The following is a 15,136-nucleotide window of genomic DNA, read 5'->3' as shown; positions in this document are numbered from 1 at the left end:
TCTTTTTAAAATAAAATACCTTTTCCTCTTGGGTTAAACACCAACAGTAGAGAGAGAAAGCTAATAGCAAGCTTATGAAATTAACCACATAGGAGCTTGTAATTCTAGAAACTGGACATTAAAATGTAGTAAAGTACAAGTGCTTTTGGCAAGCTGATACTTAATAAATAGCTAAAAAAAACAGAGACCTTTGCTTTTCTCTGCACACTACCACTGGCACCCGAGCATGGAAATCTGCATCAACATCAATAAAAGAGTCTGAAAAAGAAAAGAATATTACACAGATTAGTTAATTAAGCCTTTGTTTAAAAGCACAATTAGATAAAGTACAAGTACCAGCTGCGTATCATCTGTTGGGTCTTTTGAAAGACCATTATGCAATAAAGCTCTTAAGAGATGATTATGAAATAAAAATGACTTGAAAAGGAAAAAGTATTATATTCAACAATCAAGTAATCACATTAATTTAAAACTCTTATTTTATAAAATTAATGTCTGATTAGAAATGGCTACATTATTGAACTAGAACATTTAAATATTAGGTCACTAACATAATTATAAATACGGACAGGACAATAAAAAACAAAACTGCTGCAAAAGCTACTAAAACATGTGGGATCAAAATACGTACTGACTGAAGTAAGAAGAAAAGTTTAAACATTTCATTCAGTCAAAACAAAAAGGATGGGAAAGACTAATTCAGGGATGAGACAATTTAACCAGGCCTATGGAAAGCACACAAGCTGTCAAGTCCCAGTTGGACATTACTTTGGACATATGATAACATACCCGGGAATAATTATTTTGTTGATTCATTAATCTGAGTTGAGCCACACTATTTATTATTCATAAAGTATTAATTTGAGCCATGGAATATAGATGAACATCCTTTGGTTTTAACTTCAAGAGTAAATTTTACCAAGAGGAAAATTTAACCCAAGAGGAAAAGGTATATTTTGACTCTTATCAGTCTTGGCTAGGGCCTGTATAATCTTTACAAGTTGTGACATTATCACCAAGCAAAAAGCTTTACTTCCAAGATAGTTATTCTGCATAGCAGAACAACTAACAAGACTCCAATTAACCTGCTAATAATTCATGGGCATTTGCTTTAGTTTTTTGCTTGGCTATTACTCATATAAGTAAATCAAAAAACATGACTTCCTATTTTCAAAACTTGAAAAATAAGATATATTTAAAATTATAGACAAAAGAAAAATTTAACAACCAAATGTGGAAAGAATTTGGCCTTACCATTGTTCTTTAAACATTCTTGGACAAGTAAGAGAACATCTGGCTGAGACATCTAGGAAATAAATCAATGAATACATCAAATAATTCATAAGTACTTTGGCTTCACTGAGATAACACACAGTCATCTGAAGTTACCCAAATGCCTCTCCAAACTAGAAAGCACCTTACTACCTGAGTAAAGGAACTAATCATTGTGCTATGTGCACACAGTCAGACACGGAGAGATGAGCACTGAAAGATGACGACTGTGGGCAAAAAGAGACTGACTACTCAGTTAACTCCTGATTCACTAATTCATGAGTTAATTAGCCTCTCAGCAAATCTCCAAGTTTCGGCTGCTGCTGCTGTGTAGCTCCAGTCGTGTCCGACTCTGTGAGACGCCAGAGACGGCAGCCCACCAGGCTCCCCTGTCCCTGGGATTCTCCAGGCAAGAGTACTGGAGTGGGTTGCCATTTCCTTCTCCAATACATGAAAGTGAAAAGTGAAAGTGAAGTCGCTCAGTCGTGTCTGACTCTTCACAATCCCATGGACTGCAGCCTACCAGGCTCCTCCATCCATGGGATTCTCCAGGCAAGGGTACTGGAGTGGGCTGCCATTTCCTTCTCCGAAGCTGTGGCTAGAAGCTGTCAAACTGTTAATACTATACTATTATTCTGTGAGACTACTTCAACAGATTGCTTACTGGTGTTCACTTCTGTCTTGCCTTTCTCTAATCCTTGCTACACTGGGAACCAAAACCACTTAAAACCACTTAGATCCAGTCCTGGCCATCCTTAAAACTCTCTGTCTGGCTACTTAATGCCCTTAGGTCAAAATGAAATTCCAGCTTCCTGTATTTTGGGATCCAGGCTACATCTCTATCCTAATCTTGTGCTCCTCTTTCTCTAGGTCCCTTCACAGCCCTAACAATTTTCCCTTTAGCTCCCTGAACAGGCCATGCTCAATGCCTACATATGATGTGCTCTAAAGCCAAAACACTCTTTCACTCTCTCCATCCCTTTTCATCTTTTAGAGTTCAGCTTAAATGTTATCCATTCAAAGGGGCATCAAGACTGCTTGTTTTCTGTCACAGAACCTTGTTTGTCTGAATTGCTTTTATTATAATTAATTATCTATACATAATTACTTATCTCCTTCACTAGGTATGAATTTCATGAAGAAGCAATCATATTTTTTTTGGCCTCTAGAACCTAGTATAGTCTTGGAATATCACACAGACCTGAGGAATGAACGAATGACATGAAATCAAAATAACTGCCATGCTGCTAAAATATTAATTAGAATTTAAGGTTAAAAGAAAAGTAAAATCTTGGTCAACTGACCAGGTAGCTATAGCAATTGGGGATGGCAAGGAATGAGAGAGTGTGAAATACGAAATTTGGGAGAGGAGGTCAGAAATCTTTATTTCTATTTTTAAGCAGTAACCCAAGTAAATGGCATAAACCATTTGCAAACTGGCCTGCAGGAACCACCAGTAAGTAAATGAATAACCCATTAAAGTGCCTTCCAGTTTTAAAGTTCTGACTCATCAACATCTTTCTGAACCATGTTTAAACCAGAAATCTAGGCTAGGTGCAGTTCTTCAAAAGTGTAATTATTTTTACAAGGTGGGTGTATGTAAGAGGAAACTCAGGAACAAATCGAGCCTGCAGGTCTTAAATGTTTATATGTATGTATGGGTGTGTGTCTGTGTGTATATATGTGTGTGTGAGCTTGCAGGTCTTAAATGTTTATATGTATGTATGGGTGTGTGTGTGTGTGTATATATATATATGTGTGTGTGTGTGTATATATACACATACCACACCCGTTTGAAATCTAAAATCCTTCGCTGCCACTGCAAAGTTGAATTGTCAAGATAATTGTCAAGATAATGCAATCTTTTCAAGTTAATAGAGCTAAGTAACGCCATCAGATTCACATGGTTAAAAAAAACCAGTGTTTGAAGAAAGCATGAAAGATATGTAGAAAAGAAGAAATACTCTTTAAAAGTGAAGGCATGCAGAAGAACATTAAAAAAGATTTTTCAGGAAAAAATTATACTTTTAAAAACAAAGTAGTTTTAGAAAAAAAAAATTACACTTAAACTGTCCTCAAACATCTAAAATATATCCATATATAGCTCACATTTAGAGGAAAAAAACAGAACTTCCATACCACTCTGTGAAAATTCTAACATTTATTTTGTACTTACAATGGCTGGAAATTGAATGTCAATGTTTATATCCGAATTTTTGAAACCCAATCTGCTACAGGATGACCCATATAATCTCAGAGAACAATCTAAAAAAAAAATTTTTTTTAATAAATAGAAGTCATTTATAAAGTAAAATTTCTCAAAAGTTAATGCAAGACACTGCTATTTCAGAAATGGAACCATCAATTAAAACTACACACAAAAGAAAAACAGTATTCAAGTCTGACACAATGAAAGGACACGAATGGGTGACTCTCTGCTCTTGCTTTCACTTTTATTTTACTTAAAAGGGAAGACTACATTGAATGCAGTTTACTTTAATAGCCACTCTTTTCATACCAGTTGTAAAATACATTAATACTTCCTTTATTCACATTTTGCAGAGAAAATACTAGCTAAAATGATTTTTAAAATATGGAAGTCGAAAAGAGATGTCTAACTTTGTTATATGTTTATAAACCTCGGAGTACACTGAAGAGTTAAGGCAGATACTTCATTCACCTTTTTGAAAGCATACACAGGTGTAATTTAGTATAAAGATCATGGTTCAGTAACACAATAATCATAAAAATCAGCATTATATTATTTCCAATATAAATACTCCTTATGAACAAAAAGTTTAACATAATACAATCTTTTGAGGAAAACTTTAGAAAGTGATTTATCACTGATATAACTTAAAATGTTAGGCAGCAAGCGAGTCACTCTTTAGAGGAAAATGTGTGTATGGGTACCACGTATATTTATTTTATGGCATTTTCCCCCCAATGTTTTACTACTGTTGGGCCAAAAAAAGGAACTTTGTATCTCTTTTCTTTCCCAGGTTAAGTCAAGTAATTTATTTGGGTTTTAACAATTTTCCAAGACAAAGTACACTCAATTTTACATTGGAAATCTATGACAAAAATCAAAATTACAAATGACATCCCAGGAGCTTGTCTACAACATCAAAGATGAGATACCTTATATAAGGAAATGAATAGATTCTTGTTCTTTATTTTTTCTGAACACAAATATATGAATATGAATCATACTATATGAATATTTCAGTAAAATGAATAGTTTGATGGGTAGTACAATGATAAATTCAAATAGTGATTTCAACCCTGGCTGTGGATTAGAATCACTTGTGGAGCTTTCTATAAAAAAATAGTCTTTCATGGTTCCATAGACATAACTTGGAAACATAAATTCAACAGTGCACAAAATTTATTATACATTAGTTTCAAAGCTCGTTTTAGATGGTGCAATTCTTTTAAGCATGGTTAAACAGAACCTTTTCCGGAAAGAGATAACTTGAAAATGACTCCAGGACACTTTATTTTAACTCAAAATATTCTGTCAATGTACATAGGTAGAAAGATGTGGTGATCATTTTGTAATGTATACAAAATATTGTTATCACTATGCTGTATACCTGAAACTGATATACTGTAAGTCAATTATACTTCAACTAAAAAAGGAACTGAACTGAGAGATGGAAAATAGAAAGGTAAACAAAACACATACACAAGAGTCCCACGGTGCTCTAATAATATGGGACATGTAAATGAACACAACGAAATTCACAATGAAGACAGGTTACTAACAACATATGTAAAAGTCTTTGCTACCCTAGGGTAAGCCAGGAAAACAAAAACAAAGATCTGCAGTACAAAAACATAAAAAACAAAAAATTGAGAGCTTTAGAACATGGTAAGTTGATTTCTATTAGGCAAAAATTACTAACGGTAAGAAAAATGAATGGGGTATTTTAGGTAGCTAAAAAGAAAAACAAATCTAGAAAATACCTGGTAACTTGTGTTGGAACACATTTTCCATGATACGTTTAATTTCTAGTCTCTGTTCCAAGTTCTCATTGTGTAAGCCAAACTCCTGTACCACTTTGTCAATGGCAATACCAATTGCATTTATCTGGGAGGGTGTAGGCGGGGGTAACGTGGTGAGCAACTCTTCCTCTTGCTTCTCCTTTTAAGATCAATGTTGAGATTAAAAATGACTCACACCATTTTTACCTTCTACCAGTCACTGAGACAACACCCTGCACAGTACCCTCGAGTATTTTTCTCAGCCCTCCTTTTCCCTTTAGCTGTTAGTCTTCATCTTATCAAACACACACACACTTCTTTATGTACATAAAATAGAGGGAAGGGAGGAATAAGGAAAAAGTGTAAGGAAAGAACATTAGAAACAGTAATGGCATATTATTTACTTTGTTATTACTGGCATAAGGACACAAACCTAGGTCCTAGCATTGGCTTCATTCGTCCTGATACTGTCCTACGGAAATTCACAAGACTACCCAGCAAAACATATCTGACCAGTATAAAGTATTCTGGTTAATATAAATTCAGTAATATAAATAACCAAATTATTAGTATCACAGTCTTAAGGAAAGTGATAAAGATGACAAGTAATAATTGACAAACATATGTGTTTAGGTTACTTTACACTTACCTTAATGTTTTTCTTGTGCCTCTTCTCTTTGATATGCTTATGAGCAAATGCAATGGATTCAATTAAAACATCACAAAGTTTGCAGGTGTACTTTGCTGTAGGGTAGTTTCTTGGTCGCTACAATTTGAAGAGATTTACAGACATGTATATATTTGTATATAAATACATATTTAGAGAGACATGTAGAGAGAAAGATGTACAGAGACAAAATACAGGTAAACAAAAGCTGGCCAGAAGATGATTTCCTGGACACTTACTAAATTGTTAATAGATTACTGTCACTATCATTATGCTAATAATTGTTTTTTAAAAGAAATTCTAAAAAAGAAAAAGAAACTATATTAACAAACTGAATATCACTTTTGATCTATATAATTCATTGGAGCACATGTTCCGATTAGTAACACAGTTTAAACCAAAACAAGGATTTTAACTAACAAATAAAGCTGTTACCCTTTTCAGCCTGTCGATGCAGTCTCTTTTCAGCCGCTCCTCAGCCTGCTGTAAGCCCAGCAGCTCCTTCGTTGAAAGCACAGACTCATCGATCACAGGGCCTTCCAAGTCTCCATCTTGTTCATTTTCGTCATTTCTAGTTCTCCGTGGCTTCCGAGGTCTGGACCTCGGTTTCTTGTTTTCTTAAGTTAGGGGGAAAATATTGGCGATACTGAATAACCCCAAGCCAAAAGCAGAACTTACATATTTATTCATGAAATCACGTGAAAGCTGAATGACACCTGAACACAGAGCAAAAGGGAAGGTACACCTCTCCCATGGATAAAAAGCTTAAATGCTCATTAAGCACCTCAACATGTGGATACACTAATCCACAGAAGCCATCTTTTTGGAAAACAAAAGACTTCTACTTCAACCATAAAATCTGATTCTATCATTTCTTCCTAGTATACTGCTGAGTTTACTCAACAATAGTAAAAATTATTACTTGAAAGCAAGTACATCAGTAATCCTAATGTAATTAATATATCATAATATAACATATAATGTACATATATTTAATAATTTCTAATATACCTGTAAGGATACTTGGTATTCAAAAGAAAACTGTCCACATTTGCTTTCATTTTTGTAAGTAAACAACCCCACTGGAGTAAAGATGGACAGTATTCTCTCCAAAGAACTGAGAATACAACTTTATTCTTATCTGGAGTAAAAATCCATCACTGAATTGTAAATCGGGCAATCATAGAATTGGGCCCTCCCCCATGTTAACCTCAAGAAATTGAAGCCAAAATTTTATTTACTGAAGATAACTATTAACCATTTTATCTTTACTTTCATTTTAACTTCTTTGATGAGCCTGCACAGAGCACATTTCAAATGAAAAAACAAAAACAAATTAGCAATTGAAATAAAAGCTTTCTGCAAGTACAGACTAATTCATCTGCTTATAAACTCTGCTGTTAGTTCTACAGTCCTTATAAGTAATAAACAAATCTGTTCCTTTTTTAAGACTTAGGACTTTTCAACCTCAGTAAAACTGAAGACGTTTGTACAATTCATCTACAAAAAAAAAATGTTCTAAATAGCTTCGGTAATTTCCATCAAGTTCTGAAAATGAAGTTGCTAGTACCATATAAAAGTAAAATGAAATTCATTTCCTCAATTAAAATTATGATTAAGTGGACTGAATAGTTTTTAAATGGCTTACCAAAAATTATTCTCTGAATATATAAACCAACTGAAATGCTCTGCATGAAGCAGCTGCCACGATGGGTTTTCAGTGGAACTCATTACTTGTAGAGCAGGTACAATGAATCAGTTGATTGAAAAGAAATTATGTCGGGAAAGGGAGGTATAGGACTCTTAATTTTTAAAAAAGCTATCACCAACAGCTCTGAAGGAAAAGCAGCATGCAATGTACTCAAACTACCCTGAGATGAATATAATGAAATTCTGCCAACAGCTTCGATATGATAAAGCAGCAATTAAAAAAATAAAGAAGTATTGGGACAAAGTTTTTATTTTAATAGGAATCAAAATGGACCAAACAAAATAGTAAAAGACAAATAGTTAAAATCAGTCTATTGCTTTTTAACACGCCCTCTATTCACAACTAAATAAGCACAATCTTTTAAGGGTAGTACTCCTGGTCTGCATAAAGCTTTGAGATAAGCAATTCTTTTAACTCCAGAGGTGTGTCTATTCTAATTTGTTTATCATTACAAACTCTGAATAACTGCATCTAACTTTAGTATTCCAGGCAGGAGTTTCTTAGGCAAAACTCTCTTTAAAGATTTACACTGAAACATGTAACACAATCAGAAAGATCCACTTTTGGTTCACCAAAACAAAAATTGATATGGAACCAAATTACTTTTTCACTTCTCTCGATTACAAAGGCTTCTCGCTGTATTTGCTATGTAATTTTTCTAGAAAGAGTAACTTTAGTTTCTCTCCAAAAGTACAGTTAACTTATTTTACAAAGAGAAGTGGAGGGCTGCAGAAATTTTGCCTGATGATGACAACTGCAGCTACCAATATTGAGTATTTTTTCATGCAACAGATGCAACATAAGCACTTTAGGTGGCTTCAGATTAATCTCTAAAGTGATCCTATCATGGATGCTAATATTATCCCCAGGATACAGATGCATAAAATGCTGGTCCAAGAAAGTATCTTGTCCAGGCATACATGACTAAAGCAAATAAAGGGATTTGAAACAGAGATTAGAGCATGGATGGAATTCTGAAATTCATCTATCTAACAATACAAGAAAAATCCTTTCTTGTAGGAAAGCTATTCACATCTAAAATATAGAACTCCCTTTTACTTTGTAAAAAAAAAAAAAAAAAAAAATTAAATTAACCAGAACTGACAAGGTTATACAAAATCCTAAACTGAATTTCATAGTCCTGCATGGTAAAAACAGTCAAATGAAATCTCACTGGAGGGAATCGAGGAAGGCAAAGCTGGGTATTGCTAAAACAAATTTCCATAATTACTTAGAGGAAGACTACCTGGCTCCTCCCAGGCTCTAGGTAGTAATATGTATTCTCTACATACAGTATTCCAAGTTTCTCATATTTTATTTGAATATGATCCATTATTCCATTTACAAAAGACACATGAATTTGAATGGATGTTTCTAGCTAAGATCATTAATGGCACTGTCCCAACTATATTAAGTTGGCAATCTAGGATATTTGAGGAATGAAGTAGGTAGGAGCAGTAAAGTGAACTGGAAAAGAGAAACTTAGTATCAAAAAACAAAGCAATGCTATGATAATTTTCATTACATCTTTTCATATCATTTAATAAGAACCTTTGTTATTAAGGTATTCAGTTCAGTTCAGTCGCTCAGTTGTGTCTGGCTCTTTGATTTAAGAAAATTTCAGTTCCTTTAATGAGAGCCTTTTAAGGATACTCTAAGTATCCTTAGGTTATACTTTAAAGTTTATAAAAGTTTATACTTTAAACTGAACTTGTTGCTACAGTAAGTAATATTATGCCAAAGCTTAATATTTTCTTTGCGAAGATTTTTAAAGGAATAAAAACTGAACAGTCCTTAATTTCCAAACTGAAAGCAAACACCTGTAATTTCATATAGAGAAAACATTGGCATTTTGGATTGACTTCAACAAAAAGATAGTAAAAATGCAAGTCCCATTCAATATCACTTAAGGTTTCCTTTTAAGACTAGACAGGAATACAGAAAAACTGATTTTCAGTCTCTTATAATATCTATCTGGCGGCAAACTTTTGACCTGTAAACCTTTCTTTTTATAATGCTGCTCAAAAGCAACCTTTTCTTAAAGACCAACGATTAGTAACTAAATTAAAATGTCCATATCCCACTTGGACACCGTAATAAAGAACTACTTAAATATACACAAACTTCAAAAGCCCAGAAATTTTGAATACATGTTCATTTCTCTCTGTCAGATTCCAGGTCAGTGAGGCTGAGTTCATGGCCAGAGCAGCACAGTACATGATTTCAGTTCCACTTCCTCATCTACCACTTTGCGTAAACAAGTGGGGACAAATTTAAACCTCACCGGAGACACAGCTACCTGCTCTGTAAAACTGTGCTTCTACCTTTGATACATCATGACAGCACTGCAGTTCCTTCAAGTTCTTTTCAGCTTAAAGATTTATAAGGCTGTTTGATTCTTCTGTTTCTCTGCTACGTGGACAAAATCTATCTGTTTTTTGGAAGAAGGGATAAATAACAACTTTGGGGCAATTATCAAGCACATAGGATCCTTAGAATTGGGTTTTGGTTTTACTGAAACTAAAAGGCAAAGCTTTTAACTGAATTTCCAATTTTTTAACCAATGTGTTTCAACCTGTTTGCCATGTTCACTTTTGAGGAAAAAAGAATCTTGCACTCTCCTCCTCGAGACATTGATACTTCACACAAAAAAATGTGTATCCCTCTGTACCAGGAGATACATGCAGTCTATACTATGTTTTTGTATCAAATAAGTTTTTAAGCTTTACATTCTGTCATTTATATTATGGATACATACATAATTCAAGTACAAAATTACAATATATAATTTAGAAAACACATACATACCACTCAGAAATTATGATATATCCCTAGGGGGATATGATCACCCTCTTCTGTAAAAAGCACCAATGGGAAACATACTTTTACTAAGGTAAAACGAGCCTTGTGGCAAAGTTAACTTTTAAAGGGATCAATATATGCAGTGTGTTGAAGCTTCCCAAATAACATGATTATCCTTAAAATAATCACATTAAATAAGCCAAAACTATGAAAAATTGGAACTGCATTGCTGAAAATAATAAAGCTCCTCTGAATGAAAAATAAGACATTGCTGACTTCAGGGTTGTAACTTGACAAGTTGGAAACATTACCAGGGCTTCCCGCTTCCATTTCTGACATGGTGTCCAGGTTTGTCAGCTCTTTATGAAATAGTCGTCTTACAGTTCTGCAGCCTCTTCCATCTTGCCACCTATATCCATCTTCACTTTCCTGAAAAGAGTCTCTTCTTGGTCGGTTTATAACAGGGATTCTAGGCCCAGGTTTGTATTCTCTCCAACTGTCTGAATTACCGGCAAGTTCATCAGATAGCCATCTCTTACTCTGATCTTTGTGGTTGTCATTGATCCAAGTGGGTTGACTGTAAATTGGGTTCTTAAATGCATATGGATTGTTAGAAACAGCATACGGTCCTTTTCTGGGAGTATTCCCATAGTTCCCTGGTGTTACTTTTTTTTTGGGAAGGCCTTTTTCCATTTTACTGCTATGGCCTTTAGCATAATCATCCATTATTAAATAATCTTGTTGGGGGTGACCCCTTCTGAAATCCTCATCATCTGTAGTCCCTCGCTCTTTAGGACGCCTCACAAAATAAGGTTTTGTGGCATCTCCCATGGTCTTTGACTTCAGTTTTCTTCCTCTTCACCTGAAAGAAGGTGTTTTGGAGAAACATCAAACTATCAATATAACAAGGCATCATATCAAATTCACAAAATATCACACACTCATTGTACAGATGTATAAAAGCCTGCAAGAAACCTTTTTCCTAATTTCCATCACATTCCAATAATCAGTGCATTACATTAGAAGTGGGAGGCTTAGTTTTAGAATATCTTCATAGAAATTAGTACTATTTAATATGAAGATGAAAACTAAATGTCTTAAAAACTGTAATATTAAAAAGTCACTCATACCAAGCTGGTTGGCGTTTACCTATATAACGAAAGCTCTTTTCTTCAGAACCTTTCCCCCCGCCAAAAAAACCAAATACCTCACCCCGAGCCTGTACTTCAGAGAACTCCCCAGTCTTTTGAAAAAACAAGCTGGCAATTACTTTCAAGTGTTAATAGAGAGTAACCGAAACTTTGTGGAGGCAGTACATCTCTCGACTTCACTTTTCAGTCCCTTCTCGGTACCCTGGGGCCTCGGCTCCGCTCGCCACTATTCAGACCGACAGGCTCCGATCGCTTGGGCTACGGAGAGCCTGGGCTTCCGACCAAGGCTCCGCTCCGGTCAGAGGGGCTGGCTTTACGACCAAGGGTCAACTCCCGCTAACCACCCCAGTCCTCATTTCCCCACCCCAAACAACTTTGGTTTTGTCATGAAACAGCAATTCTCCTTCCTCGATCCCCAAGTGACCGCCCCACCCCCGATCTGCCTCAGTTTCCATCCTTTGAGTCGGAGACGGAAAAACAGGAGGCGTCTCCGCACTCCTGGCCACGAAGCCACCGCGGGGACCAGGAAGCAGGAAGTGACCTGCCTCCTCGATGGGGTTCCGGGGTCCCCCCCAGCCGGACAGGGGGTTGGGGGTGAGTGCCTCCACCCCGATCCCTTTTCCTCCAGTCCCCGCAGGGTTTGACACAAAGTGAAGGTGCGGACTCAAGCCTGAGAGCTCAGTCCTCGCCGGCCTGGGGGATCCCTGGTCCTCGCAACTGAGGCGAGGAGGCCGGCAGAGGATGGAGTCAACGTACCTCTCGGGCCAGGCCCGCCCTCAACTCTGGAGACCGGAGAACCCACCGGAGAGCCACCCCGGACGCGAGTCTGAAAGGGACACAGGGTAAGAGGCGCCCAGGAACACTCACCACCTCCGCCGCGGCCCCCCGCCTCTTCCTGTCCCGGCCGGGCTCCCTCTCCGTGTTTTCCTTCAGCCCCACTTCCGGCGCTCAGCGCTGTCTCATTGTGCGCGATTGGGAGGCGGCGGTGCCCCCGCCCGAGCGCTCTGTCGCGCACGCCGGAAACGCCCGCCTCACCCGGAGGGCCGCCCACCGCCCCGCCCCTCCCGCTTCCGCCGTCGCAGACGCTGCTGCGCCCCTGCGCTTAATGGGTGTCGGGGGTTCGGTCGGGTTCGGGGCTTCGGCTATCAGCTCTTGTTCGCTTGGAGGTGTCCTTACCTCGCTTCCTCTTTCTCCTGGATCTTTAAAGCACCGGGAAAGCGTTCGGAGGAAGCCTCTGGTTCTCCACGGGGAGACGCGGGGCTCGTGGTCTGGGCGCAGCAATACGCCCGGGTCGGCTCGGAGGCTCGGCTTTACCCCTGGATGCTTGGGGTTGTCTGTGAGCAAGTTCAGCCTGGGTCTGAGGCCTCGTAGCGCTTGCTGTTTTTCTGATAATTCGAATGATTGACCGTCTCTGTGAGGTCTTAGTTACCGACTCTCTAGAAACGCTAACGTTTAAGCGTCCACTGTTCACCCAGGTCTCCGTGTGGCTCAGGGAAATGCCGTCCCTCCCTTCCTCCCTCCCTTAGATTGTGCGGATTAGTTTCTCTTAAAAACAAAATCTTGTTTTGAAAAAAATGTATAATCGCATAGAATGACCAAGGAGGGCATTCATACGTGAATTTTTGAACGGATAATTTTCTAATGGAATTAGCAACTAACCTGTATTCCTTTTTTCCCCTTCTGTCTCTTTTCTGTTGAGTTTATCTTCCTTGCTGTCTATCTGCCCTGTTATAAATACTTTGAAAGCCTCGAGCAACTAATTAGGGAGTGTCTAGAAAATGCGACAGTTTTAATTTATCTGCTTTTTAAGAGCATTTAAATTTAAATCCATGAGATTCTGTGGGGATTATGGTCTTAATCCCCACACGTTCGTACTGGCTGTTGCCAGGCAACGTTGTGAGTGCTTTACAAATAATTACTCATTTAATCCTCACGACAGCTCCACTGGGAAAATATCATTATCCCCATTTTAAAGGTGGGGAAATAGTGTTCATGGTGAAGTAAATAGAGCCACTGGAGTCCAAACACTAATAAGACAATCTGTTCTTAACCACTGTCTATACTACATGTGATTTAAAACAGGTGGGTACAACTTTTGTATAATGTTTTTTCTAGATGCTTTGGTTCTGAAAATACCTGATAAGCCAAGGCTCTGACAGGCAGACATTGACCTTTTATAAAGAGTCCAAAGGGAGTGTGATGATACATGACTGCATTTATTACATGGGCCACCACACCTAGTCGACTAATTCTGTATGGAAGAACTGGTTTAGGAAAAGTTGGTCTTGACTGTTTAGAGTTCTGGAGGAGTAGTAGAGGATACATCTTTTTAAGGGTCTAAAGTATTTTTTATTTGCATTTTTAAGTTTGGTTTGATTACTTTGGGGGTGTTATATTGAGGGAATACTGAGTTTCTTTGAATCTTTGAGGGCTTCCCTTGTGGCTCAGCTGGTAGAGAATCCTCCTGCAATGCGGGAGACCTGGGTTCAGTCCCTGGGTTGGGAAGATCCTCTGGAGAAGGTAAAGGCTACCCACTCTAGTATTCTGGCCTGGAGTATCGTTCCATGGACGATATAGTCCATGGGGTCGTAAAGAGTCCAACATGATTGAGCAACTTTCACTTTGAATCTTTGAGGTGATTGCTTCATGGTTCAGACGTGTTTCCAACAATTTGAATTAGCATTGTGGGGGTTATCTGGTTTAGAGGTCATTAACAAATTGCAAAGGTCTTAACAAAATCTCCTGCTTCTGCCTGCTCTAAAATCTCTTAGGTAAATTATTCCAGGATCTTATATTTATGATATAAGAAGTTGTGTAAAGTGAAAGAATTTTATTTCCAGTATGTGTTTTTGAACCTTGGTGAGTTGGTATATGCAAATAATTAAAAGCTAGACTGTGCTGTTCCAAAATCAGCCATTTATTTAGGGTCATTCATCCTTTTCATTTTTTCAACAAATGTTGAACGCTTGATAAGTGCCTGATATATGGAAATAGTCTCGGTTCTCAAAGTGTTGAAAAATACAGTAAAGGTACAGAATGCCCTGAAATTGAAAATTTAGGAATTTGCTTAGATGAATGTACTCACACCCCACCCTGCAAGAACCCCCACAACTGAGCTAATCTTACCCTGGGCTCTACTTCCCTCTGGGAACTATGGGGAAAAAATTTTTAACTTGTCAGTTAACACATCTCAAGTCTTTGCTAATTCAAGTCACATCTTTGATGATTTGGTTTCTTGGATATATGCCCCATAGTTCACATTTCTTTCTCTACTCCCTTTGCATGCCATGTGGGGTTGTGATGATCTAGAGTCATAATGATTGAAAAGAAGTGTTCCTGGATGCATATCCACAAGCTCTTTCAGGGGTTTTCTTGCTTCTCTGGTCTTCCCAGTTTCTGTTCTTTGCCCTGTTGCTGGGTATCTGATATAATGATTGAAAAGAAGTGTCCCTGGATGCATATCCACAAGCTCTTTCAGGGGTTTTCTTGCTTCTCTGGTCTTTCCAGTTTCTGTTCTTTGCCCTGTTGCTGGGTATCTGATACTGA

At 37.6% G+C, this 15,136-nt stretch overlaps 1 protein-coding gene and 1 long non-coding RNA gene across 33 annotated transcripts in view; one reads left to right on the top strand and one right to left on the bottom strand.

Annotated features, from left to right (window-relative positions):
• TUT7 (terminal uridylyl transferase 7) overlaps window positions 1–12,487 on the bottom strand; it is a 58,115-nt gene extending 45,628 nt beyond the window's left edge. For 12 of the 30 annotated variants that reach the window (XM_027964246.2, XM_027964248.2, XM_042243064.1 and 9 more), the window contains exons 1-8: window positions 12,458–12,487; window positions 10,751–11,301; window positions 6,362–6,543; window positions 5,909–6,025; window positions 5,242–5,419; window positions 3,449–3,537; window positions 1,255–1,306; window positions 189–258 (exon numbers count right to left, since the gene is read on the bottom strand). In XM_027964246.2, the coding sequence (XP_027820047.1) occupies window positions 189–258; window positions 1,255–1,306; window positions 3,449–3,537; window positions 5,242–5,419; window positions 5,909–6,025; window positions 6,362–6,543; window positions 10,751–11,270 (1,208 nt within the window). In that variant the 5' untranslated portion in view covers window positions 11,271–11,301; window positions 12,458–12,487. Of the gene's footprint in view, window positions 1–188; window positions 259–1,254; window positions 1,307–3,448; window positions 3,538–5,241; window positions 5,420–5,908; window positions 6,026–6,361; window positions 6,544–10,750; window positions 11,302–11,651; window positions 12,106–12,346 lie in introns of those variants that run through there. The other 18 variants (XM_060409088.1, XM_060409091.1, XM_060409099.1 and 15 more) reach the window with 3 other exon arrangements.
• Window positions 12,205–15,136, top strand: part of LOC121818606 (uncharacterized) — a 56,866-nt gene continuing 53,934 nt past the window's right edge. For 2 of the 3 annotated variants that reach the window (XR_006058600.2, XR_009599150.1), the window contains exon 1: window positions 12,205–12,432. This is a non-coding gene — a long non-coding RNA (uncharacterized LOC121818606). Of the gene's footprint in view, window positions 12,433–12,656; window positions 13,673–15,136 lie in introns of those variants that run through there. The other variant, XR_009599151.1, reaches the window with a different exon arrangement.

The sequence above is a fragment of the Ovis aries genome, chromosome 2, assembly GCF_016772045.2.
Source record: "Ovis aries strain OAR_USU_Benz2616 breed Rambouillet chromosome 2, ARS-UI_Ramb_v3.0, whole genome shotgun sequence".
In the NCBI taxonomy this organism is placed as follows: domain Eukaryota; kingdom Metazoa; phylum Chordata; class Mammalia; order Artiodactyla; family Bovidae; genus Ovis; species Ovis aries.
The sequence above is the reverse complement of the archived record's forward strand: the minus strand, read 5'-3'. Positions and strand labels throughout refer to the sequence as shown.